This window comes from Dasypus novemcinctus, chromosome 8 (assembly GCF_030445035.2).
Source record: "Dasypus novemcinctus isolate mDasNov1 chromosome 8, mDasNov1.1.hap2, whole genome shotgun sequence".
Classification (NCBI taxonomy): domain Eukaryota; kingdom Metazoa; phylum Chordata; class Mammalia; order Cingulata; family Dasypodidae; genus Dasypus; species Dasypus novemcinctus.
In genome coordinates, this window is record NC_080680.1 from 46,386,078 (window position 1) to 46,413,460 (window position 27,383).

The following is a 27,383-nucleotide window of genomic DNA, read 5'->3' on the forward strand; positions in this document are numbered from 1 at the left end:
AATTCTTTGCCTAGCCTTAGAACCTGAAGACTTTCTTCTATGTTTATTTTTCCTAGAAGTTTTATTATAGTTTTGTATTTTATATTTAAATAAGTTTTTGTATAAGGGTAAGCATTGTATCAAGGTTCGATTTTTTTTTTTTTTTTTGCCTGTGGATATTGCATGGCTTAAGGACAGTTTGTAGAAAAGGCTGTCCTTCCTTTTTTAAAAACCAGTTGAACATATTTGTATGGATTGCTTTCTGGGTTTTCTATTCTGTTCCACTCATCTATGTATTTCTTCTTTTGTAAATATCAAAGAATCTTGATTATGGTAGCTACATAAATCTGGACTCCTCCAATTTCCTAATTCTTTTTTCAAAATTATTTTAGCTGTTCTCAGTCTTTTGCATTTCCATTTTAGAATAATCTTGTTTATAGCTACCAAAACAAATCATGCTGAGATTTTGATAGGAATTATATTAAACTTATATATCAATTTGGGAAGAGTTAACATCTTTACTCCATTGAGTCTTCCATTTCACGAACACGGTATAGCTCTCTATTTCTTTAGATGGTCTTTGATTTCTTTCACCATCTTAGTGTAGTTTGCAGCATAAATTCTTGTACATGTTTTGTTAAATTTATATGTATTTCTCTTTTTTAACTGATTGTAAATGGTATACTATTTTAAATTTCAGTTTCCACATATTTATTGGTAGTATATAGAAATAAAGTTTAAAAAAATGTTTTGTCTTATATTCTGCTACATTGCTGAATTTTCTTCTTGGTATTAGGAGGACTTTTTGTAGATATTTTTGGATTTTCTATGTAGACAAACATATCATCCACAAATAGGAGCAGTTGTATCTGTTCCTTTCTGCCCTTTTTTGGTGTATTGCACTGACTAAAACATTCAGCACTATGTTAAATAAGATGGTGAGTGCAAACATCCTTGACTTGTTATTTATCTTAGGGGAGAAGCATTAAGTCTTTTACTACCAAGTATAAATGCTAATCTTTTACCATAAGTATATTATTTTGTAGATGCTTTTTATCAAGTTGAGGAAGTTTTCTGTATGTTTTTCTTTTTTTAATCATGAATGGGTGTTGAGTTTTGTCCAGTACTTAAAAAAATATATATATATATTTTATTTATTTTTAAAAGATACATAGATTATATAAAACGTTTACATTAAAAAATAGGGGATTCCCATATGTCCCACTCCTCACACCTCCCGCTTTTCCCACATTAACAACTTCTTTTATTAGTGTGGTGCATTCATTGCAATTGATGAACCCATTTTGGAACATTGCCACACAGCATGGATTATAGTTTATATTATAGTTTACACTCTCTCCCACTTTTTCAACTGATGTGATAATGTGATTTTTCCTCCTTAGTCTGCTGATACAGTAGATTATACTGGTTGACCTTTGAGTATTGAAACAGCCTTGTAAAATTCCTGGAATAAATCCCACTTGACCATAGTTTATAATTCTTTTTATGTGTTGCTGAATTTTATTTGCTAATAATTGTTAAGGATTTTTGCATCTATACTAACGAGGAATATTGGTCTGTAGTTTTCTTTTTTTATACTTAGTCTGTTTTTGATATCAGGGGTAATACCAGCTTCATAAAAAGAGTAGGGAACTGTTTCTTCCTCTTTTTTTCTTTTTTTCTGGAAGAGGTTGTGTGGAAGTGGTTTATCTTTTTTTTTTCCCCGAGAGGTACAGGGAATTGAACGTGGGACCTCATCCAAAGAAAGGAGGAGCTCAACCCCAGAGCTACACCCACTCCCAATAATGTATCAGTATTAGGTCATGGATTTTAAAAATTTTATTTATTTATTTATTTTAAGGAGGTACCAGTTATTGAACCCAGGACCTTGTACATGTGAAGCAAGGGCTCAAGCACTGAGCTACACCCACTCCCTTTATTCTTTTTTAAACGTTTGGTAGAATTATCCAGAGTAACCATCTGAGCCTAGAGATTTCTTTTGGGGGAGTTTTAAAATTAGGCATTCAATTTGTTTGTTGAATAGGGCTTTTCTGTTGTCTTATTTCATATTGGTTGTGTTGTATTTGTATTTTTTGAGGAGGTGGTTCATTTCATCTAAGTTGTCAGATTTTTGTGTGGAGATGTTCAAAATATTACCTTATTCTTTTGATATCTGCAGTATCTGTAGTGATATCCCCAGTTTCATTCCTGATATTGGTAATTTTTCACTCCTCTTTTTTCCTTTATCAGTTTTTCTAGGAATTTGTCAATTTTATTGATCATTTCAAAAGAACCAGCTTTTTGTTCAATATATTTTTATTTATTCAAGACTTCCTGTTTGACTTATGGACTATTTATAATTGTTTCAAAATCTTAGAGGGTTTTTTTTTTTGGCTGCTGCTGTTATATATCTGCTATCAATAATTATCAATATATAGTTTGATTCCATTTCACTATGGTCAAGAACACTCTTTGTAGTGATTTTTTAAAAAGAATATTATATGATTTCAGTTCTTTTAAATTTGTTGAGGTGTTGTTTTTTTTTTTTAATGACCTAGGGTATGATCTTTCCTGGGGTGTGTTCCATGGTCATTTGTTCTGCTGTTGTTGCATGGAGTGTTTTGTAAATGTTTTATTCTCTTGGTCGATGGTTTTGTTGAGTTTTTCTATATCCTTGCTACTTTTCTGGTTGAGAGGAAGGGCATTAGTATCTCCAACTATAACTGTAAATTTGTCTATTTTTTCCTCTTAGTACTATCAGTTTTTTGTTTTTTTTTTAAAATCTTTTGCTTAATATATTTCACAGCTTTGTTGTTTGATACATTTACAATTATTATGTCTTCTTGGTATTATATAATGTCCCTCTCTGTTTTCCTTCCTGTGAGGTCTACTCTGTTTGATAATATAGCCACTCCTGCTTTCTTTTGTTAATATTTGAATGATTTGTTTTTCCATCACTTTACTTTCAACCTGCCTGTATTTTTATATTTGAAGTGAGTTTCAACTTCAAATATACAATATACAATGCATATTCTGTTTTTTATTTTTCATTTCTCTGTGTTTTCCTTCTTTCCTGTGGGTTATTTTAACATATTTTAGAATTCCATTTAAAAAAAAATCTATTTGTAGTGGTTTTTTAAAGTATATTATAATTGTACTATTACTATAGTCCATAGTTTACATTAGGGTTCACTGTTTGTGTTGTACAATCCTATGGCTTTTAAAATTTTTGCTCTAATAATGTATATACAAACTAAGATTTCCCCTACTAACCATTCAACTATCTAATCCATTGGTGTGCCACTATCACCAACCAACCATTACCAAACAATTCTAGTTCCCCAAACAGAAATTCTGTACCAGTTATTAATTAAGCACTAACTTCCCATGCCTTGACCCCTTGTAATCAGTATTCTAGCTTGTGAGTCTATGAATTTGCTTATTCTAATTATTTAATATCAATGAGATGTAGTATTGGCCTTTTGTATCTAGCTTATTTCACTCAGCATGATGTCTTCAAGATTCATCCATGAATTAGAAAATCATACCTTTTACAACCAAATAATAAACTATTTTATGTATATAACAACATTTTGTTTATCTAGTCATCTGTTGATGGGCATTTGGGTTGTTTCCACTGTTTGGTAATTGTGACTAATGCCTCTATGGACATCAGTGTGCAAGTATCTGCTTGAGTCCCAGCTTCAAGGTTTTTTAGGAATAAACCTAAAAATGGGATTGTCAGGACATATGGTAATTCTTTACTTAACTTTCTGAGGAAATGCCAAGCTGTTTTCCACAGCAGGTACACATTTTTACAATGAATGTATTTTCCTATTTCTTCTTATTTTAACACTTCTAATTTCTGTTTGTTTTTTTTCCCCAGTAGTAACCATCCTATTGATTTTTTATTTTTATTTTTATTGATTTTTTATTAACAAATGTCATTGATTTTTTATTTCATTTCCCTAATGGCTAATGATGTTGCACATCTTTTGATATGCTTCTTGGCCATTTGTATATCTTTTTTGGAGAAATGTTTACTCAAGTCTTTCGCCTGAAGAGGTACTGGGAATTGAGCCCAGGACGTCATACGTGGGAAGCAGGCGCTTAACCACTGAGCTACATCTGCTCCCCAATGAGAGTTGGGTTTTTTTAGTTAGTTTGTTTGCTTTGTTTTGTTTTTAGGAGATACTGGGAATTGAACCCAGGGTCTCATACATGGGAAGCAGGTACTCAATCACTTGAGCTACATTTACTCCCCTGCAATGCTGTTTTGACCACTGAAGCTTTGTGAAATGTTCTTGGCTATTTAGGGCCACTTTCCCTTCCAATTAAAATGGTAATTGACTTTTCTATATCTGTGGAGTAGGCTATTGGATTTTTGATTGGGGTTGCATTGGATGTAAATCTATTTGGGTAGAATTGACATCTTGATATTCCCTGCCCCATGGCTCCCTCCCCCCATGGCTCCCTTGCCTGCTTTTTTTTTTTCTCGTTGTTTTTGCTCATTTGTTGTCTGCTTGTTGTCTTTGCTTGTTGTTTTTTGCTCATTGTCTTATTGTTTTTTCTTTAGGAGGCACAGAACTGACCTGGGACCTCCCTTGTGGGAGGTGGGCACTCAACTGCTTGAGCCACATCTGTTCCAATAATTGACGTCTTAATGATACTCAGTCTTCCAATCTATGAACCCAGAATGTCCTTTCATTTGTTTAGGTCTTTTATTTCTTTTAGCAATGCTATATCATTTTTTGAGTACAGTCCTTTTACACCCTTCGTTAAATTAATTTGTAGATACTTGATTCTTTTAGTTATGATTGTAAATGAAATTTTTCCTTTTTTCCTCCTCTGATTGTTCATTACTAGTGTATAGTAACATTAATTTTTGCGTGTTGATCTTGTATACTACCAATTTGCTGACCTCATTTATTAGCTCTAGTAGCTTTATGTAGACACTTTGGAATTTCCTAAATACAGGATCATATCATCTGTGAATAGTGAGAGTTTTATTCCTTCTTTTCTAAATTGGATGCCTTTTGTTTCTTTTTCTTGCCTAATTCCTCTAGTTAGAACTTCTAGAACAGTGTTGAATAACAGTGGTGAAGTGGGCATCCTTATCTTGTTTTTCTCTCTTTTTTAAAAAATTAGTTTATTGAAGTATATCACCCACACACAAACATACATAAACAGTAAGTGTATAGTAATAGTGGTGAACTTACAAAACAAACCTATAGAACATCATACAGGACTCTCATAACTCACCCTACCACCAACACCTTACATTGTTGTTAAACCTTTTTAACAAATGATTAAAGAGCATTGTCAAAATATTACTACCAACCAAAGTATTTTCCCCCAACCCTCCCTCTTATTATTATCTTTATGTCATTTATATATGAACATACATAAACAATTAAGTGTATAGTAAAAGTTGTGAACTTACAGAGCAAACATGCATAACATCATACAGTAGTCCCATACATCAACCCTCCACCAACACCTTGCATTGTCGTGAGATGTTTGTTACAAATTACAAAAGAATATTGTCAAAATCTTACTACTAATTATAGTCCTTATCTTACATTTGGTGTGTTTTTCCCCCAACAAACCTTATTATTATTTTTTAAATATATTTTTTATGACAGAAGTTGTAAACTTACAAATCAATCATGCACATATGCAGAATTCCCAAGCAACATCCCTCTATCAACACACCACTCTGGTGGAACATTTGTTACAGATAAGATAATATTGTTACCATGTCCATAGTATACATTGGCTCACATTTTCAACATTATCAACACAGTACATCTTTGGCATAGATGCAAGAATATTATTACTGCTAACCACAGTCCATAGGTCATTCTAGTTGTAATTTTCCCATGCATTCCCAACATCCTGCAGTAGTGATATATATTTGCTCTAGCTCACAAAGGACACTCTTGCATCTGTAGCATCAACCACAATTCTCATTCACCTCTTGGTTTACTGTGTTATTCAGTTCCTAGATTATTCTCTAGCATTCTGTCAATTGGCATTTACATTCCTAGACTACCATTTTCAGCCACATCCCTATTTATAAACTAGCTATTACTATTTTTACCATCCATTCTATACATTTCCACACTTTTATAGTAAAGCTAATTAAAACTTTACATACATTAAACATCAGTGCATCTCAGTCCTTCTCTTATCTCCATTAAGAATCCACTACCTACCACCAGGTCTTGAAGATATTTTCCTACAATTTCTTCTAGAGGTTTTATGGTTCTTGCTTTTATTTTTAGATTTTTGATCCATTTTGAGTTAATTTTTGGATAAGGTGTGAGATAGAGGTTCTCTTTCCTTCTTTTGGCTATGGATATCCAGTTCTTTCAGTACCATTTTGCTGAATGGACTGTTCTATCCAAGCTGTGTGGGTTTGACAGGCTAGTCAAAAATCACGACCATACATGTGAGGGTCTGTTTCTGAGCCATCAGTTTGGTTCCATTGGTCTGTGTATCTGTCTTTATGCCAGTACCATGCTGTTTTTGCCACTATAGCTTGGTAGTGTGATTTAAAGTCTGGAGATGAGGGTTCGCTTTTCCTTTTATGATGTTTATGGCTATTCAGGACCCCTTACTCTTACAAATAAATTTGCTAATTGTGTTTTCAATTTTTTTTTTTAAATGCTGGTGGAATTTTTATCAGGGTTGCATTGAATCTGTCTATCAATTTGAGTAGAATTGACGTCGTAATGCTATTTAGTCTTCAAATCCATAAGCATGGAATGTTCTTCCAGTTATTTAGGACTTTTTTGATTTCTTTTAACATTGGGGTGCAGTTGTCTGAAAACAAGTGCTTTACATTGTTGGTTAACCTTATTCCTGACTACTTGAGTTTTATCTGTCATATATTATTTTCACCACTCTTTTGACACTTTGTTAATTTTATTGATATAATCTTCATTTCTAGACTCTCTTCCAGGCCTTTCTCTCCTGTTTTTTCTTTTCAGGCTCTAGCACACCCTTTAGTATTTCCTGAAAATCTGGTCTCTTGCTTAGAAATTCTCTCAGTTTCGGTTTATCTGTGAATATTCTAATCTCACCCTCATTTTTGAAAGAGTGTTGCTGGGTGTAAAATTCTTGACTGGAAGTTTTTTTCTGGTAGTATCTTAAATATATCAGACCACTGTCTTCTTGCCTCCTGGTTTCTGGTGAGAAATCAACACTTAATCTTATTGGATATCCATTATATGTAATACATTGCTTTTTCTTGCTGTTCCTCAGAATTCTCTTTGTCTTTGGCATTTGACATTCTTATTAGTATTAGGAGTTGGTCTATTCAGATTTTTTCAGATGGAAGTATATTATGCTTCTTGGACATGGATTTCTATGTCCTTCAATAGGGTTGGAAAATTTTCTAACATTATTTCTTTAAATATTCCTTCTGCCCCTTTTCCCTTCTCCTCTCCTTCTGGGACACCCATGACATGTGTATTTGCACATCTCTGGCTGTCGTTTTGTTCTGAGACCTTGTTTGATTTTTTCCATTCTTTTCTTCGTCTGTTCTTCTGTATGTTCACTTTCAGAGGCCATTTCTTCAAGCTCACCAGTCCTTTCCTCTGCCTCCTCAACTCTGCTATTATATGATTCCAGTGTATTTTTAATTTCATTTATTGCACCTTTCATTCCCGTAAGAGCTGCTATTTTTCTATGTATGCTTTCAAATTCTTCTTTGTGCTCAGCCAGTATCTTATTAATATCTTAATCTCTTTAGCCATCTCATTGAATTTATTAAGGAGATTTATGTTAACATCTATGATTAGTTGTCTCAACTCCTTTATTGTTTTATTTTTTAAAGACAAGTTTTTTTTTTTTAAGATTTATTTTATGTATTTTTCTTCCCCTTTTTTCCCCCGTTGTCTGCTCTCTATGTCCATTTGCTGTGTGTTCTTCTGTGTCCACTTGCATTCTTGTCAGCAGCACTGGGAGTCTGTGTCTCTTTTTGTTGCGTCATCTTGCTGGGTCAGCTCTGTGTGTGTGTGGTGCTACTCCTGGGTGGGCTGTGCTTTTTTCACACAGGGTGGCTCTCCTTGTGGGGCACACTCCTTGAGTGTGGGGTACACCCCTGCATGGCATAACACTCCTTGTGCTTGGGCCAGCTCACTACACAGGTCAGGAGGCCCAGGATATCGAATCCTGGACCCTCCATAAGCTCTATCAGTTGAGCCACAACCACTTCCCTCAACTCCTTTATATCATCTAGAGGCTTATCTTCCTGTTTCTTGGTGTGGATTGTAATGTTTTGTTGGCATCTTGGCATCTGGCTTACTAGATGTATTTATTCTGGGTGCAGGTTCTCTTTTTAGTTGAGGCCTTCCTTGCCCTTTCTCCCTTGCTCATTGTGTAGTAGGAGCCAAGAATGTAGTTGGTGCTGCAAGCTCAAGAGGCTCAAGCTGCCTGCATTGCCCAAGGGACCAAAGAAGCTTCTCCCAACTTTCTCCTTTGCCAGGGGTAGGGACAGAACCACAGCCGTGTATAATAATCCAAGACTTGCAGTCCTAGACTGTAGCTGGCCAGAGAGACTGATGAAGCTTCATGCCCTATGTCTGGGGTGGGGATGGAGCTGCAGGTGTGGGCAGCAGTATATAACCTGCAAAATGACTGCAGTTGCCCCAGTAGACTTCTGATTATTCAGTCTGTGACAACCAAAGGTGCCTGCAATTACCCAGAAAGGCTAATGCTTGTCCCACAAGCTTCCTCCCTGCTAGGGGTGGGGCTGAAGCCTAGGCTGGGGCTCAGACCAATCTGGGTGAAAGAAACTGGTCCCCACCGTCACTATGATTTTCAGTCATCCTGGCTTCCCCTCATGCTGGGGTAGAGGCAAAATGGTGGGTGCCAGCCTCTTTGCATCTTGGACAAGTTCAAACTTTAGCTGTTCTTAGGGTTATACTTTAGCCAGCCGAATTTACTAATCAGCAGCTGAAGTTGGTGCCCAACCGTCTCCCTCTTCTGTTTTGGGGAAATGGAGCTTCCAACTCCAGCCACAGAATAGCTCCGGCAGCTTGCACTGCCAGAATAGGATGATAACCAGCCTCCGTAGTGTGCCCCGTATTTTCCTGGAGAGGCTGGCGCAGGCCCCACCAGCTTCCTCCCTGCTGGAGGCTTAAGCTAGAGCTACAATCTGATCTGGATGGAAAGGAGCCTGTCTCTATCAGCACTGGATTTTCAGTCAGTCCTGCTTCCTCTTGTGCCAGGGGCGGAGTTAAGAGGGCGGCTACTGGCCTCTTTCTGACTTGGGCAGGCTCAAACTTAAGCTGTTCTTAGGAATATAGTTTAGCCTGCCAAATTTACTAGCTGAAGTTGGTGCCCAGCCATCTTTTCCTCACCTGTTTGGGGAATGGAACTTCCAATTCCAGCTGCCGAGGCGGCTTGTGCCACCAGTGGAGGATGGGTACTGGCCTCCAGGGTGTGGAGTGCTCTACTTACAAATCTTTCTGCAGATGGGCAGTCTCCTTCCATCCTTTGAAGGATGTTGTAGGATGCTCTTCTGGTCTCCTGGAGTCCTCAAACAGGTGCTTTAGAAAGCTCTGAGTGTTTACTAACTGCCCTGTAGCAGGAGCTACAGGATTCTGGGAGCTCCTTACTTTGCCTCCATCTTGCTGCTTGTTCCTTCCTTGTTTTTAAAGTATAGATTTGTGCTCCTTCCAGTGCCCCCCTTCTTTGAGTCATGTTTTGCCTTTTTTGCTGAGGCTTGGGTCAGTCAGGCATCATGACTGCTGCTGTCTTCTAGAAGTTACTGGTCCCTTTAAAGAAATGATGAGATCACTTATTCATAGTATGGTGTCAAGAGGGCAATAAGCATGGGACATGGTATTTACATCCTTAAGTTAAAGGTCCCAACATTAAAAGTTTCATTTAAAATATGAAATCTAATAACACAAAAATGCATAAAACATAAAAGTATTGTTTAACGGATTGTGAAATGAACAGCCATATACCTCCTCTCTCGGACAAGGAGAGGTCTCTGTGTGCCCTTCCACACCCTTAATGGTGGCCACTATCTTGACTCTTAGGGCATTCATTTTGATTTTCTTTATGGTTTGATAGCATAATTATGTACTCCTGAATGATTGTGGTAAGGTTATACTTGGAACTTTCCCCCTAACATTATTAGACGCCTGGAATTTTGTACCATCAGGAGCAGTCTTGAAGAGAGTGAATGAGTCACAGAGAGTGTGGCAAGGGGGCAAGGAATCCTACCATCTTGTCTTACTGAAGTTTGGGGACTTTCAGGCTTTTATTTTTTTAGGTGAACTTGTGATCTCTTTAGACCAGGTGATGGAGCTCTATCTTCACTGTTGCTAGGGCTCTGTCTGCTGTGTCCACAGCTTGGTCCTGCATGGAGCTCACTGTAGATGCCCATTCTCAACCTCCTTGTTTTCTTCTGTGGGACATTTCTGACTGTCTTTATGCGTAAGAGACCTGTGGATTGCAAAAAGAAAGTCTTTCTGAAATCATACTTTCTCCATTTTCTTTCTTAATTTGTAAAAGCTATGGAGCTAGTTTAACTTGAACTTTATTTGTAAGTACTTGTTCCTCTCTCCCCTTTAGGCATCTGGAAAGCTGGAGCAAGTGAAGGTTTGCCTTTTTTGAGCAGAGTACCTTGCATTTAAATTATGATAGCAGTTGTGCCTGAATTTTAAAAACAGAATATTTTCTCTAAAAAAGGCCATTCAATGGGCTATAGTTAGTAGTAATATTTTGACAATGCTCTTTCATAGTTTGTAACAAATGTTTCACAACAATGCAAGGTGTTGGTGGTGGGGTGATGTATGGACCTTGTATGATGATATGCATGTTTGTTTTATAAGTTCACAACTTTTACTGTACACTTATTGTTTATGTATATTTATGTATGAATGATATACTTCAATAAAATTTTATTTAAAGACCATCAAAATCATTTCTAGTACAGTTACATAGTTCAATTACATTAAAACTTTTTTGACAGCTGCTCACAGAATACATTTTATACCACAATTTAGTATACATACAAATATAGATAAAACTGAAGGAAAAGTTTCTCAAGTAGCACTCTCACTATGTGTACTAACTCTGATATATTTTATTCTGTTTTCATTCCATTAAAAGCAAATTTGGTTGGGGCCCCAATAAATTGACTTCAGGATCCTTCAGTAGGAAGGTCTGCACTTGAAAAGGTACCGTGATTTTCCGGAGGAAGTATTGGCTCTGAGAATTAAATTGAGCAGAGGCAGCCAGTGTTGTGGCATTGTGAAGGGCATGGGCTTTGGAGAAGGACAGACTTGGGCTCAAATAATGGCTGTGCCACTTGTCAGTCATTTGACCTGCACAAGTTAGTTGACATTCTTGGGTCTCAGCCTTGTACAAATTGGGAATGACATTTCTTGTCTTGCAGTTGTGAGGATTAAATGAGAGAATTTGTGGTGTAAATAAGTGGTCAGTGCATGGTAACTATTATTAGCCATTATTATTTTGATCAGAACTTAATGCAGTTTCTCTGACTTCTATCCCAGTGCTCTTTGTACAGATTGCAGAATCTACTATGACAGAAGTTATGGGACAGCATTAAGTAACAGACTAGGTGGATGGGAATTGCATCCACTTACCCTTTGGTATGCTCAGGTGACTGCTGGGATCTGTGTTTGTAAACTGCTTGTTTCTTACCGCGGTGGGAGCTACCTAAAAGTGTCAGATAGTCACAGTACCTTCAGGTGCAGGACAGTTGGTCTTCCTATCCTTGTTCATGAACAGCAGGGGTGCATGTGTGCAAGATCTGCTCAAGGGAAGGACATATTTTCCTATATCTGAGTTTTGCTCTATTTACCCCCGTATTTCACATTTTAGATATGTTTTCTCTCTAAGAATAACCAGCTTTTATATTTTAAATGACCATTTCTTTTCTGTTTATAAAATTTATAAAAATTTTTTATAAATGGAGATTTTATAAATTTCTGTTTATAAAAGCAAATTTGAACATAAAAATATAAACCAGAAAATTAAACTCATAAAATCCTTTCATCACAAAAGGAAAAATATTGTATGATTTCACTTTTATGAAATACCTAAAAAAATTCATAAAGAAAGAAAGTAGATTATGAGTTATCAGGGGTGGAGTGGGGTGGGTGGTGAATTATTGCTTAATGGTTACAGTATTCTTTTGGGGTGATGGGAAGGTTTTGATAATAGTTGGTAGTGAGATAGCACAATATTGTGAATGTAATTAATATCACACTGAATTGTACACATGAAAGTAGCTAAGCTAGGAAATTTTGTGTTGTATCTAAGTTACTACAATAGAATTTTTAAAAATTAGAATGTTTTCAGTAAAGTTTTTTAAACTATTTTAAAAACCCTATCAAGAGAAACCCATTTATTAACATGTAATAATATTTCTTCCTGTCTTTATTTCATGCATGTTTTTAAAAATGTCAAAATACAGTACATTCAAGCACCTTTTTAATGAAATAAAAAACAAAACTGTTTGCATAGCTATAGAGCAGTAAGGTGGTAGAGAAAGGCAAAGTTACACTGTGTTGAATGGGAGAGACGGTCTCTTACGGTCTCTGAGACTAAAGGGGGTCCCTTGATCTAATCTTCCTTCTCAGGAATTCTAGAACAAGGAAGAACTGGACTTAGAACTCTCCCCTATTTTCTGCCTCTTCTCCCTTATTTGGCATGCCCTTTGGAGATCAGAAGAATAGGCCTTTATGGGATTTATGTGCTGAAATTAATGTGCCATTGGATTACTGGTAGGGTTCTCTTTTTCCATATAATGTGAAAGCTGGATTCTTTCTAGTAGTGCTACTGAACATGTGTATACTAGTCAGCTGTTTCAGGCTCCTGAGCTAGTGAGCCCACCAAGTTCCCAAGGACAACTCCCATGTGATGCAGGAAGTAACTTGCCCTCCACTGGAAGACTTGGATCTGTGTGCTCTCTAGAAATGGTGACCAAATGTGAAACACTGACTATCTTCTCTTTTCCCTACAGATTTTGAAGCCAGCTTCATAAGGCTGTTGGACAAAATAACTAATGGTTCTCGAATTGAAATAAACCAAACAGGTAAGCTCCTTTTCTTATTCCTGAAAGCCCTTACATGTACTACTTAACCATTCTCTGTTCCCTAGTTCTCTTAATAGTATAAATATTGTGTTTAGATGGAAAGATTCAGTTTCCTGTCTGTCAGACAGTTGTTCAGAGATGTATGTGAAGTCTCCCATTTGAAGGGACATACAATTGATTTAATGATGTTGGAAGACTGAGAATTTCAGATCAACTAGCCAGCACCGCCTGTTTTTTTAAAACAAGAAGGCATTTTATACCTAACATATATACGCTACTTTCAAAACCTATTTGCTTATATTATCACATTAAATTCTTACAAGGTAGTTGTATATTGTCAAAGAAAAAATTGCACTAAACAATGTTAAATGTGTAAGGATGACTTTATTTAAAGAACTCCTGCATCAGGGAAAAAGAGACTAGAAGAACTCAACTTTGCCCAGGCAGAGGACAACAGGTTTTTAAGGGCTGGGGTGGAACAGTGGCAAAATACTTAAGAGCATGTTAAGGGGGTTGATCGCAGAGATGGGTGAGTGATTTACTGTTGGGTTTGTAGCTAAGGCCTCTTGGTTCAGAATGTTTTCATTTGCTGTGATTAGGCCACCTGGAGCTTGTCAGGGCTGGGAGAGAGGAAGAGGGAGATAAGGAACTACCTAATTAGGTGCCTCTTGGCACCTGGATAATGTAAGGGTTGGGGTGAGAGGGAGGGAGATCAAGGGCCTGGAGTCAGGAATAAGCCTGTTGAAAGTTTAGTCAAAAGAAAGGGAAGTTAAGCATGTCCTGGTCAATGTGCTGAATTCTGAATTTTGTTTTATTTTTTGAAAGATGTGTTTATTTATTTGCTACCCCCCCTCCTCCCGTTATCTGCTCTCTGTGTCTACTTATGTTCTCATTAGGCGGCTCTGGGAACCAGTCCTGGGACCTCCCGGAGTGGGAGAGAGGTGATCGTTCTCTTGTACCACCTTAGCTTCCTGGTCTGCTGCATCTCTTATTGTCTCTCCTCTGTGTCTCTTTTTGTTGCTTCATATTGCTGTGTTAGCTCTCTGTGTGGGCCAGCCCTCCTGTGCGGGCCAGCCCTCCTGCGTGGGGCAGCACGCCGCGTGGACCAGCTTGCCACACAGGCCAGCTTGCCTTCATCAGGAGGCCCTGAGAATCGAACCCTGGACCTCCTGTATGTTAGACAGGAGCTCAATTGCATGAGCCACATCTGCTTCCCATTTTTTTTAAGATTTATTTTTTTATTTTATTTATTCCCCCCTCACCTTTTGCCTGTGCTCACTGTCTGTTCTCTGTGTCCATTCACAGCACATTCTTCTGTGTCTGCTTATCTTCTCATCTTCTCTTTAGGAGGCACCGGAAACCAGTGCTGGGACCTTCTGATGTGGGAGAGAGACACTCAATCTCTTGAGCCACCTCAGCTCCCTGGTTTGCTGTGTCTCTCACTGTCTCTCCTCTGCATCTCCCTTTATTGTGTCATCTTGCATGTGCCATCAGCTCTCTGTAGTGCGGGCCAACTTGCCTTCACCAGGAAGCCCTGGGAATTGAACCCGGGGCCTCCCATATGGTAGATGGGAGCCCAATCACTTGAGCCACATCCGCTCCCCTTATTTTGTCTTTTAAAACAAGTTTACACAAGTCTATGCAAAAATTGAAAATCCCTTGACCTCTTTCTCTTCCATTCCTTTCCCCAGAGGTAGCCACTGTCACAGCTTGGGGTGCACCCTTGTCTCCTTTATGTGCATTTGCTTACATGAGCACAGATGTGTTTCCAGCTGTAAACAGGGTCATGCTCCTCACAGTGCTCTGCAGTCAGCTTATTCTTCCGGTCTGCAGAGTTGTAGACCTCTCTCTGTGCTTTGCGTTGTACCACTGCCTTGCATTCTGTTCTATTCATGTGGGAGTTTTATCTCCCTTACCCAGTAGGATGTCCTTGCATTTGAGTTTCTTCACTGCCTAGCACATTGTGGCTTACCCATACATTTCTAACCATAGGTCCTGTTGTCAGCCACTCTAGTCAGATGCTGACCTATAAAGTTAAGAATTACAAACTCAAGTGTCCATGGGGCTGGGCAGTTAACATAATGAATGAAGGTACCGGGGTGTACTGATAAGAAGGGTAATGATGAGGACCCTGTAAATATTTACATTAACCACTAGCCTTGCTTGCTTACCTTCTCCAATTCCTTCTCTTCTTGTAGTAGAGGCTGTAAAGTACTTGCCCTTTCTAGTCATCTTGATTGGTGTGTAGGGTATATGGGAAGTCTCATTTCAAAGGGCCAGCAGATGCTGGTGGCTGGTGTGATGATTTAAGGACATTGTAAGCCCCCTGCTCTCCTGACATCATAGTCTGAGAGTGTGGTGCTAATGGAGGGAATACTGTGCCTACTACCATCTCTCTTCTGGGTTGGTTCATGACTTTGGCAATTCACATGGCTTAGAGAGGGGATTAGTTTTATTTCTGTTTATTAAATTACACTCAGTTTGTTATTACAGGGGTTTGACAGTAGTGAGTCAGCTTTTGGAATGAAGTGTAGACTCAGGAATGGCATTTTGAACTCCCTTGGATGCCCTTTGCAGACTTGCCCTTGGATTCATTGCCTTCGTTGCCTTTGTGACACAATTTTTTCTTGCTGAGTGTGATTCTCTTTCCTCCGGCTTAAGGAACAACTTTGTATTATCAGCCTGGCCTCCTGTATGGTGGATCTGTGGAACATGACTGTAGTGTCCTTCGCAGCATTGGATATTACCTGGAGAGTCTTCTTTGCCTGGCCCCATTTATGAAGCACCCGTTAAAAATAGTTCTGCGAGGAGTGACCAATGACCAAGTTGACCCTTCGGTGAGTATTGAGACCAAACCCTGGTGTGAATTTGTTTTGTCTTTTGTCACAACCTTTTGAGAAAAAAGTTCCTTAAAAAAGCAGTTTTGAGTATATTTCTTTGGTTATTTACCTTAAGATTTAGAGGTTACCCCTTCTAGGAAGCAGATAACCAAGACAAGTAATCATAACGTTCCGTAATGATTAACATTCAACAAGGGGCTATCCACGCTTATGCCTGAGAACCTTCCAAACATGTCACTCTGTTTGATGTGAAATGTGTCTCTGTTGGCTGAAGTGAGTGAGAATGGAGTTTCCGTAAGGCCATGTGACAGATGAGGCTGGAGAGCAGTGGAACAAAATTTTAGGCAGGAAATAATATCCCCTTCAGATTGCCACAGCATAATCTGGATTTACCCAGGCTTCAACTGTAAACTCAAGGACTTCCTTCTTCCTAGAAGGTTTTGCAGATTTAGAAAAAGAGCCCAAGAGCAGAAAAGACCTATATGAGCTTTGATAGTATGTAGGTACCAGCAAGCTTCTTATTAAGCAGATTAATTTTCCTGCATGTGTAGGGAAGGTAGTTTAATATCTACCCAAAGTATTCATTGTGGCCATCGCTGTCTTAGTGCAAGGCTGGGATGGGTCTTATCACATGTGCGTGTGTGTGCGATTGGAGAAGTCTTGCCCAGGCCTGCCTGTGATGTCTTGGAGGGAGGAAGGGATCCCTACTTTTGGGTGCTGTGCTGTCTAGAGGTTGTCTTAAAGGCGATGGCCATGTGGGAAGTCCTGACTGAGGAGGCATGCTTGTCTTTACCTCCACAGACTTAGGCTCAGGCCAGGGAATGAGTGGCTTCTGAGGCAGAACATGAAGGGTGCAGCTTTTCCAACCAGGAGCATCAGTTAGGTGGTATAGTGAGCCCCAGAGCATAGGCTGTTGGTATCTATCAAGACATCTACCAGGATATTAACACATGTTCTTAGGCACCAAAAGCCTTATTCCTCAATTCTTGGAAATTCATCTGCAAAAACTATTTTCCTAGGATGCTGAGTACAGTGCAAGATCTGAAATTCTTAGCTGCAAAGGAATGTTGTATAAGCTGTTTAGAATTTTCAACTACAAGTGGTTGTTCTTTTCTTGTATTTTCTAGAAGATTCTAAGAAATGGATCCTTCAGTTAACAGTATAGGGGGCGGCATCTATACTTTTAGTTTTTTTGCAGGGTTGGAGGGGATGAGGTTGGTGCCTCAAATAATGAAAAAAGGCCCTGAAGTGTACTGGGGCCTTTTATATGAAATTGAAAGCTTTCCTCATTGGCAATCTTGAAAAAGTTTTATACATTAACAGTGACATAGATCAGTTGATGAATTCCTCTGAAATGGTACTTAACTTTTGGGCAGAGTGTTAAAGAAGTCTGTTTTCATATGTTGCAGAACTATTTACTTTTGCCAGTTGAAACTGAAATTACATTGGTTGGCACCTGGCTTGAACCCAGAATAAAATAAATACACCTAATCCTGGATAACAATTGTATTTATCTTCAACCTGTGGCTTCTTCATTTTGAGCTGCTGCTTTTCTGCATGGTTTCCTCACCAGTTTATGTCCGCACTTACCCTTTGCTTACAAGAATGAATGAGAGGAGGGATTCTGCCCACAAGTATCTCTAAGTCTCAAGGTGGTAGACAGGTATGCAGAGGGCTGAGGGGTGGGGAAGGCTTTCTAGAAGAGGAGAAGCCACATGAGTCAGTCTGAGTTTTATGAAGATAATTCTGGAGACTGAGGGAAGGATGACATGGAGAGACGATCAGCTGGTTTGGACATGATGGAGATGGACCTGGAAAGGAAGAGGCAGATGAGGGACAGTGAGGAGGGAGAGACATCATAACTTGACAACTGATTGGAGCTGGGATAGGAGAAGGGGGTCAAAATAACTTCATTATTTCTGTCCTGGTTGACTTGAAGGATAACGATCAGAAAGAGTTTGATGTAGGGAAGAAGAAAATGTGGTAGGACAGATGGGACAATGAGTGATGTGTTTGATTTTGGTCCTGTTCCCCATGTTGGCAGGATATTTACATTGGGTTGTCTAGTTGGCAGTTGGAAATTATTGTCTGGAGCCTCAGAGATAGGTCTTCAGTACTTTCCCTTTGTCTGTGTAGTATTTTGTTTGTGTGTGTGAGTCAGAATTGTTTAATGGTAAAAACCCAGATTTTATATTATAATAGGGCAAAGTGGCAATGCTGGATGGTTGTGCCTCCATGCAGCCATCCATTGGAGCCAAGTAGCAATTGTCCTCTAAGGATAAGGCATGAGTTTGTCAGTTTGACACAGGTCTCAGCTGATTTCATTGCTCATTAAAATTTCCTTTCTGGCCTCTGTGGGCTTTAGAGTCATTGCCCATGGTCCAGGGGACTGAGAATAGGAGATCAAAAGGGAAATGCGTGTTTAAGGTCCAAGTAGGGGAAAAAGAGCTGGAGAGAGCTGTGGAGATAGTATTTGTAGAAGCCAAGCAAGAGTTGGGCTCTAAAGGTTGGGGTGATCTACAGAGTCAGTCTCTGCAGGGATCAAGGTAGTAAGATTTGACAGTAAGAAGTCTTAATGCCCTTCAAGAAAGCAGTGTCAGTGGAGTTGTAAGGTTGGGTACAGCTTGAGGAGTAAGTAGGAAATAGAGCCATGGTAGATTAGGATATTATTCCAGAAGGTCAGGTAGGATGGTACTTGAGCTGGGGTTGGGAGAGTTTTAAGACTAGGAGGAACTTGAACTTGTTTGTAGGCTAAGGAGAAGGTGTATTAGAGAGGGAAAGAATTAAAAGGGATGGAGATATATATATTTTCGATTTTTAAATCGAAGTATATCTTTCATACATGAGCACACATAAACAGTAAATGTATAGTAAAGATTGTGGGGAAACAGACTTTGGCCCAGTGGTTAGGGCGTCTGTCTACCACATGGGAGGTCTGCGGTTCAAACCCCGGGCCTCCTTGACCCGTGTGGAGCTGGCCCATGCGCAGTGCTGATGCGCGCAAGGAGTGCCCTGCGCAAGGAGCCCCGCGTGCAAGGAGTGCACCTCTAAAGGAGAGCCGCCCAGCGCGAGAGAAAGTGCAGCCTGCCCAGGAATGGCGCCACCCACACTTGCCGTGCCGCTGATGACAACAGAAGCGGACAAAGAAACAAGACGCAGCAAAAAGACACAGAAAACAGACAACCGGGGGAGGGGAGGGGAATTAAATAAATAAAAATAAATCTTAAAAAAAAAAAAAAGATTGTGAACTTACAAAATAAACATACATAACATCACAGGGGTCTCATACATCACCCCCCCCCACCAAATCTTTGCATTGATGTGAAACATTTGTTACAAGCTATGCAAGAGCATCGTCAAAATATTTCTACCATCTATAGTCCTTATCTTACATTTGTTGTATTTTTCCCCCAACCCATACTATTTTTTTAATGTATTTTTATTACAGATATTGTTAACTTGAGCAAAACAATCATACAGATGTGTAGATTTCCCATATAACTCCACACCCTGGTGGAATATTTGTTATAGATTATGAGATAATATCATCAGACTGTTACCACCAATCATGGTCCATAGCATACATTTGGCACGCTTTTTCCATACACCTCCGTTATCAACACAGTATGGCGTGGCATTAATGCAAGAATATTATAGTATTGCTGTTAACCACAGTCTATAGGTCACACCAGTTATAGTTTTCCCATGTTTCTCCATATTCCCATCACCCTGCAATAGTTGATGTACATCTGCTCTAGCTCACAGAAGGACTCTCTTGTATTTGTACCCTTAACCACAATTCTCAACTGCCTCTGGGTTCACTGTGTTATTTAGTCCCTAGATTATTCTTTAGCTTTCTTTTTATTGACATTTACTTTCCCAGACTACCTTTTTCAGTCACAATCCCATTTATAAACCAGGTCACTCACTATAATGTGTTACTATCCATCTCCACACTTTTACAGTCAAGTTAATTAAAACTTCTACGTACATTAAGCATCCATAGTTCTTCTCAACCCTCCTCTTATCTCCTTATAATCTATACTCTAGGTTTTAATTCCATATGTTTATTATTTGTATTTAGTTCAGATTATTGAGACCATGCAATATTTGTCCTTTGTGTCTGGCTTACTTCGCTTAGTATAATGTCTTCAAGACTCATCTATGTTATCACATATGTCCTAATTTCATTTCTTATTGCAGCATAGTATTCTATTGTATGTATATATAGCATTTTGTTTATCCACTCATTGGTGGATGGACACTTGGGTTGTTTCCATCTTTTGGCAATTGTGAACAGCAAATGTCTGTTCATGTCATAGTTTTTAGTTCTGCTGGATATATTCCTAGTAGAGGAATTACTGAATCATATGGCAGTTCTATATTTAGCTGAGGAACCTCCAAACTATCTTCCACAGAGGCTGCACCATTTTATACACCCACCAGCAGTGAAGGAGTGTTCCTATTTCTCCACATCCTCTCCAGCACTTATTGTTGTCTGTTTTTTTAATAATGGCCATTCTGTGTGGTGTTAGATGATACCTCATTGTTGTTTTAATTTGCATTTCCCTGATAGCTAGTGATATGGAACATTTTTTCATGTGTCTTTTGGCCATTTGTATTTCTTCTTTGGAGAAATGTCTATTTAAATCTTTTGCCCATTTTTAATTGAATTGCTTGCTCTTTCCTTGTTGAGTTGTATGATCTCTTTCTATAGAATGGAAATCAAACCCTTATCAGATAAGTGGTTTCCAAATATTTTCTCCCATTGATTGGTCTGCCTTTTCACCTTCTTGATGAAGTCCTTTGAATCACAGAAATGTTTAAGTTTGAGGAGGCCCATTTATCCATGTTTCCTTTGGCTGCTTGTGCTTTTAGTGTAAGGTTTAAGAATCTACTGCCTACCACCAGGTCTTGAAGATGTTTCCCTATATTTTCTTCTAGGAGTTTTATTGTACTCCCTTTTATATTTAGGTCTTTGATCCATTTGAGTTAATTTTTGTATAAGATGTGAGGTAGGGGTCTTCTTTCTTTTGGCTACAGATATCCAGTTCTCTCAACACCATTTGTTGAATAAACTGTTCTGCCCCAACTGGGAGGGCTTGACGTGCTTGTCAAAAATCACATGGCCATAGATGTGAGGGTCTGTTTCTGAACCATCAGTTTGGTTCCACTGGTTTATGTATCTATCTTTATGCCAGTACCATTCTCTTTTTACCACCGTAGCTAGGTAATATGATTTAAAGTCTGGAAGTGAGAGTCCTCCAACTTTACTTTCCCTTTTTAAGATGTTTCTGGCTATTCGGGGCCTCTTACCCTTCCAGATAAATTTGATAATTGTGTTTTCCGTTTGCTTAAAAAATGCTGGTGGAATTTTTATTGGGATTGCATTGTATCTGTATTTCAATTTGGGTAGAATTGACATCTTAACGATATTTATTCTTCCAATCCGTGAGCATGGAATGCTTTTCCAATTATTTAGGTTTTTAAAAATTTCTTTTAGCAATGCATTATAGTTTTCTGAATACAAGTGCTTTGCATCCTTGGTTAAGTTTATTCCTAAATATTTGATTCTTTTAGTTGCTATTGTAAATGGAATTTTTTCCCTGACTTCCTCCTCAGACTGTTAGTGTATGGAAACTATACACCAGAAACTATAATAGTATAGGGTCTATACTATTAGTTTATAGAAACACCACTAATTTTTGTGTATTGATATTGTATCCTGACACTCTACTGAAATCATTTATTAGCACTAGCGCTTTGTTGTAGATTTTTCAGGATTTTCTAGATATACAATTTTATCATCTGTGAATAGTGAAAGTTTTAATTCTTCTTTTCCATTTTGGGTGCCTTTTATTTCTTTTTCTTGCCTGATTGCTCTGGCTGGAACCTCTAGCACTATATTGAACAACAGTGGTGACAGTGGGCATCCTTGTCTTGTCCCTGATCTCAACGGGAAAGCTTTTAGTTTTTCACCATTGAGTACAATGTTAGCTGTGGGGTTTTCATATATGGCTTTTATCATGTTGAGAAAATTTCCTTCAATTCCTATTTTTTGTAGTGTTTTTATCAAGAAAGGATTCTGTATTTTGTCAAATGCCTTTTCTACGTCAATTGATAAGATCAAGTGATTTTTTTTCCTTGATTTATTAATGTGGTGTATTATGCTGATTGGTTTTCTTGTGTTGAACCAGCCTTGCATGCCTGATATAAAACCCATTTGATCATGATGGATAATTCTTTTAATGTGTTTTTGAATTTGATTGGCAAGTATTTTATTGAGGATTTTTGCATCTGTATTCATTAGCAAAATGGGTCTGTAATTTTTTTTTTTTTTTTTTGGTAATATCTTTATCTGGCTTTGGTATTAGGGTGATATTGCCTTCATGGAATGTGTTTGGTAGCATTCCTTCTTGTTGAATTTTTTGGAAGAGCTTGAGTAAGATTGGTATTAAATCTTTGAATGCTTGGTAGAACTCATCCTGTGAAACCATCTGGTCCTGGGCTTTTCATTTTGGGGAGCTATTTGATGACTGTTTCAATTTCTTTACTTGTGATTGGTCTGTTGAGGTCTTCTATTTCTTCTAGTGTCAGTGTAGGTTGTTTGTATATTCCTAGGAATTTTTCCATTTCATCTACATTGTCTAGTTTTTTGGCATAAAGTTGTTTGTAGTATCCTCTTATGATCTCCCTTATTTCTGTGGGGTCAATAGTAAATTCCCTTTTTCATTTTTATTTATTTGCATCTTCTCTCTTTTTTCTTAGTCTAGCTAAGTGTTTGTTGATTTTGTTAATCTTTTTGAAGAACCAACTTTTGGTTTTGTTAATTTTCTCTATTTCTTTTTGTTCTCAATTTCATTCATCCAGAGAGGCTGAGGATACCCAGCTCCTCTCCTATTCTCTTGGGGTACGGAGAAGCAGCTGCAGGTGTCTGACTATTCAGCCTCTGCCAGCGGAGAGCACTTGCACTTGCCTGGAGAGCCTGGTGCAGGTCCTGCCAGCTACCTCTCTGCTGGAGGTGGGGCTGGAATCTAGGCTAAGGCTGCAGTCCAATCTTGGTGGAAAGAAGCCCGTTCCTAACTTCACTGGATTTCAGTCAGCCAGGCTCCCCCTCATGCCAGGGGGTGGGATAAAAATGGCTGCTACCAGACTCTTTCCCACTTGGACAGGCTCAGACCCTAGCTGGCTCTAGGATTATACTTTAGCCAGCCAAGTCCACAAATCAGTAGCTGTGGTCAGTGGACATCTATCTCTTCCTCCACTGTTTATGGGAAATGGAGCTTCCAGCTCCAGCCACAGAATAGCTCCTGAGGCGGCTTGCACCCCCAGAGTAGGATGGGCACCAGCCTCTGCAACGTGGCTTGCAGCTTCCCAGAGAGGTGGTGCAGGTCCCCCCAGCTTCCTCCCTGCCAGAGGTGGGACTGGGGTTTAGGCTAGACCTGCAATCCAGCCTGGGTGGAAAGAAGCCAGTCCTTACAAGCACTGTGATTTTCAGTCAGTGCCACTTCCCGTCATGCCTGGGGCGGAGTCAGAATGGGACCACCAGCTTCCCTCTGACCTGGACAGGCTCAAAATTTAGTTGTTCCTAGGATTCTACTAATCCACTAATCAGTACCTGAGGTCGGTGCCACACCATGATTTCCTCCCATTTTTATTGGTGGAGATGGAGCTTGCAACTCTAACCACGGAAGAGCTCCCAAGGGGGCTTGTGTGCCACGGGCACCGACCTCCACGGGCACCAACCTCCACAGCGTGGAGGGCTCTGCTCATGATTCCTCTGTGCAGATGGATAGTCTCCACCTTCCACACTGTCAAGGATGTTAAAGGATACTCCTTTGGTCTCCAAAAGCTGCTTTAGGTAGCTCTGGGTGACCACCACCTGCCCTGTTTCAGGAGCTGACTCCAGGAGCTCCTTACTCTGCTGCCATCTTTGCTCCACCCCTGGGATGGGGATATTTAATAAGGAAAATTCCTGCAGCAGTCCAAAGGGTATGAGGATCGAAACCAAAAGTGATGAAATGAGGCTTATAAAGGGGTATGAGGATAAGTGGATGTGGCTCAAGTGATTGAGCTCCTGCCTACCACACTGGTAGTCCCAGGTTTGGTTCCCAGTGCCTACTAGAGAAGACAAGCAAGACAGTAAGCTGACGTGACAGGCAGGCACAGTGAGCTGATACAACAAGATGATGCAACAAGAGACATAAGGAAAACACGAGAGACACAGCAAAGCAGGGAGTGGAGGTGGTACAAGTGATTAGGTGCTTCCCTCCCACATCAGAGGTCCCAGGTTCAGTTACCTGTGCCTCCTAAAAAGAAGACCAGCACACAACAAACAGACACAGTAAATATAAACAACGAGGAGATGGGGATGAATAAATAAATAAATAGAAATTTTTTTTAAGGAAGAGGGATGTGTAGGGATATGTTTTCCTCAGTGGCAAGAGGATAGGAAATGGGGAGAAATTTTGAGGAAGAAATAAGACCCAGGAGGTCTCCTTTGAATCTTGGTGATGTGGCCCTCAGAGACCTCAGTAAATATTTATTGGTGGCAACAAGCTGGTCAGGTGGTGGAAATCCCCATGTGCTCAGCACTGTTCTAGGAGTTTCTATGTACATATTATATATACTTACTTATTTAATTCTCCTGCCAGCCCAGTGAGGTCAGCATCCTCATTAGTGTTTTGCAGATGGGTAACTGGAGAGCACGTTTCTTTTTTTTTCCTATTTTGGCATGCATCTGATCACATTTCCACCTGTTGATTATTGGGTGAGCAGTAAGGGGTCTACCTTCACCTTGAGGTACCACCTGGATCACACTTTTGCCTTGCCTCTGAACACAGATGACGACCCACTTTCCCTTAAACAGAACTCATCGGTACCCTCAGTCTACTAAATTTGTAGTGTGCACAGCAGGAGGGAATGTGGAGAGTGGCCAGTCTAGTCCCTCATTTTATACAGGAGGAAACCAAGGTGTGGGGAGTTAGGGAAGGGTCCCGGGTCTCATACCTGGCAAGAGGTGGAGTGGGACACAAGCCCACATCTGCTTTTTCAGCCCTAGTCCCACACCCTAAGTTGCCTGCCCTCTGTGCCAGATAGGACTGTACCTGGAATTATACTTAACCTTCTTGCTGACCCTCAGTGTAAGTTTGACTTCATCCTTCGTGACTTGGGGTGTAGGTAGAATGAGCCAGAGGGCTGCTCTGTAGTCCTCCTTTCCTTTTCCCTAGCAGAGCTGGTAGCTGCCTAGATCCAGGGAACCTTGCAGGCAGAGTCGCCTGCATCCTTTTATCCCCAACATTTTTCAGAATCTGGTTTGGCCTCCTCCTCAGCTGCTCTTAATTCTAGCCTAGACTGAATTATCTGTTCTAGCAACCCCAAATGTGTGTTTTAAGGTTTTGGATGTGTTTAACTCTAATTTAATTGAAGTTAGCTAATCTTTTACTAGGTTTTCCTAGTAACTGCTCTTGCCCCGCAAACCATTCTGAACATGTTCCAGGGCCTCATAGGTTCATTTCTACATCTGGTTAAGTTTCTGATACAGAATATTTACTTTCCACGCGGCGTGGAGAGGCGCTGGCTCCCGTGTGGTAAGCGACACACCAAAAAGACAATGATGCAACCAGATTAAAAAAAAGGGGGGGGGAATATTTACTTAGGTCCTGTTCCCTACAATAAAGGCATACTAGAGTATAATTCTGTTGAGTTTTAGCATGTTAGAATCGGTGGCAACTTGGAGACAGCCAGACTGAGTCCCTTCCTTAAAGATAAGGAAATTAAGATATTCTGATTTTCTTGTTTGAGTCCACACAGCTAATTAGACACAGGGCCTGGGTCAGGATCAGGGATTTTCCCTGCTCCTCTGCTCATGCAGCCTGCTGTCACTGCCTCCAGACAGGGGGGCCTTGTCCAAGGTCACTGGATCTTGTGTTCCATTGGGAACAAGGAAGTAATTTTTTCTCCAAGTCTGAAATGAGGCAATATTTATTGACTTATTTGATAAACATGATTTGAATGTCATCCTTATACTCTGTGAGGACTCCATACATGATTAAGAAAGATCTTAACCTGTTCAGAACTTGACTAGGCATGGAGAGGAGGTAGTAACATTTGGCAACATCTTGCCCTTAACTGTGAAGGGTGTAGTTGTAGTTTTGGGTCATTTGGGATGTCACTCTCCGGTGGAATCACCACCTACCCTTTGCCTGTGTGGTAGACATTACCAGGTTCTTAGTTAGCCATTGAATAGTTCATTTGGTTTGCTTAGCTTAGAGTGCCATCATCTCTAAACTTTAGACCCCCATACTGGAAAAAGCTTAATAAATAGGCTCAACTCTTGTTCCATAGTTTTTGTACCTATAAAAGAGTGAGCAGAAGTCCCAGTTTTTTGTTTTGTTTTGTTCTCTGTGAGCCCCACAGTTTTTCAGTGCTGTTTACATGGTGCATGTGATGCTCACATTGATGGTGTAGGTATCGCTGTAGGTCTCCGTGTGACAAATGTGGAAAGTGTGCCTTGAGAAGCTGGTGGCTTGTGAAATTGCTGTTTAACTTGGGGGCAGAGACGATGCACACCCTCACTTGTCAGCCAGTGTCCTTTCCCTTTACCAGACTGTGTCCATCTTCTACTGGTTAGTAAGCTTCATCCTGCTTCATGGGCTCTCTTTCCTTAGGCCTAAGGTTTAATTACTTTTTTTAAAAAATAATTTCATAGGTCGATGTTCTTAAGGCAACAGCCCTCCCTCTGCTGAAACAGTTTGGGATTGATGGTGAATCATTTGAGCTAAAGGTAAGACTGTATGAGCTGTTGGCTGTCTATCTCTGTGTAAAACATTTTCTTATGAACTCCGTGGAGGAGATGTGTGTGTGTGTGTATGTGTGTGTGTCCATTTGAAGTCATGGTTATCAGAAGACCCACAGGACTCATGAGCCAGTATTGCAGCCTTTGAACTGAGAGGGAGCCTTCAGTAGTGACAACAGTACCAGCAGGTAGCTGTACATACTTTGTGGTAGGCACTCATATGAGCATTTTCCATGTATTTACTCATTCACTGCTCATAGCAACTCTGTCTGTGGCACTGAGCTAATGAGTCTTGGAGCCAGGATATCTGTAACTTTGCAGTTGAAAGAAATTATATAATTCCAGTGTGGTAATATTGGATATCTTAAACTGTTTAGCATCTCTGTTTCTTTAATTGATATTTTTAAACAGGGGAAATGACTTCATTTTTATTTGGTAATGTACAGTTTTGATAGATATATTATTTGCATAAGGGGGAAGAGAGGGTTTTTGATGGTTAAGAAATGAGATCAGTTGATGAGCTAGGTCAATTCTTCATTTTTAAGGAGAGGAAACAGGTCCTGCTGGTGAAGTGACCTGCCCAGAGTTACTTGGATAAGTGGCAGACATGCCACTTGGACTCAGATGTGCAGACTCCGTGTCTACTGCTCTTTCTGATGCACCACGGTGGTCCTTGCTC

The 27,383-nt window shown here is 39.5% G+C and overlaps 1 protein-coding gene and 1 long non-coding RNA gene across 3 annotated transcripts in view; one reads left to right on the top strand and one right to left on the bottom strand.

Annotated features, from left to right (window-relative positions):
- Window positions 1-27,383, top strand: part of RCL1 (RNA terminal phosphate cyclase like 1) — a 68,444-nt gene that overhangs the window by 6,428 nt on the left and 34,633 nt on the right. Inside the window, exons 2-4 of one of the 2 annotated variants that reach the window (XM_058301805.1) lie at window positions 12,995-13,066; window positions 15,728-15,903; window positions 26,618-26,692. In XM_058301805.1, the coding sequence (XP_058157788.1) occupies window positions 12,995-13,066; window positions 15,728-15,903; window positions 26,618-26,692 (323 nt within the window). The remainder of the gene's footprint in view (window positions 1-12,994; window positions 13,067-15,727; window positions 15,904-26,617; window positions 26,693-27,383) is intronic. The other variant, XM_058301806.1, reaches the window with a different exon arrangement.
- LOC131279440 (uncharacterized) lies at window positions 10,229-14,478 on the bottom strand. The gene is made up of 2 exons (XR_009186789.1): window positions 14,329-14,478; window positions 10,229-10,446 (listed from the first exon to the last, which is right to left on the bottom strand). It is a non-coding gene; the product is annotated as an uncharacterized lncRNA (long non-coding RNA).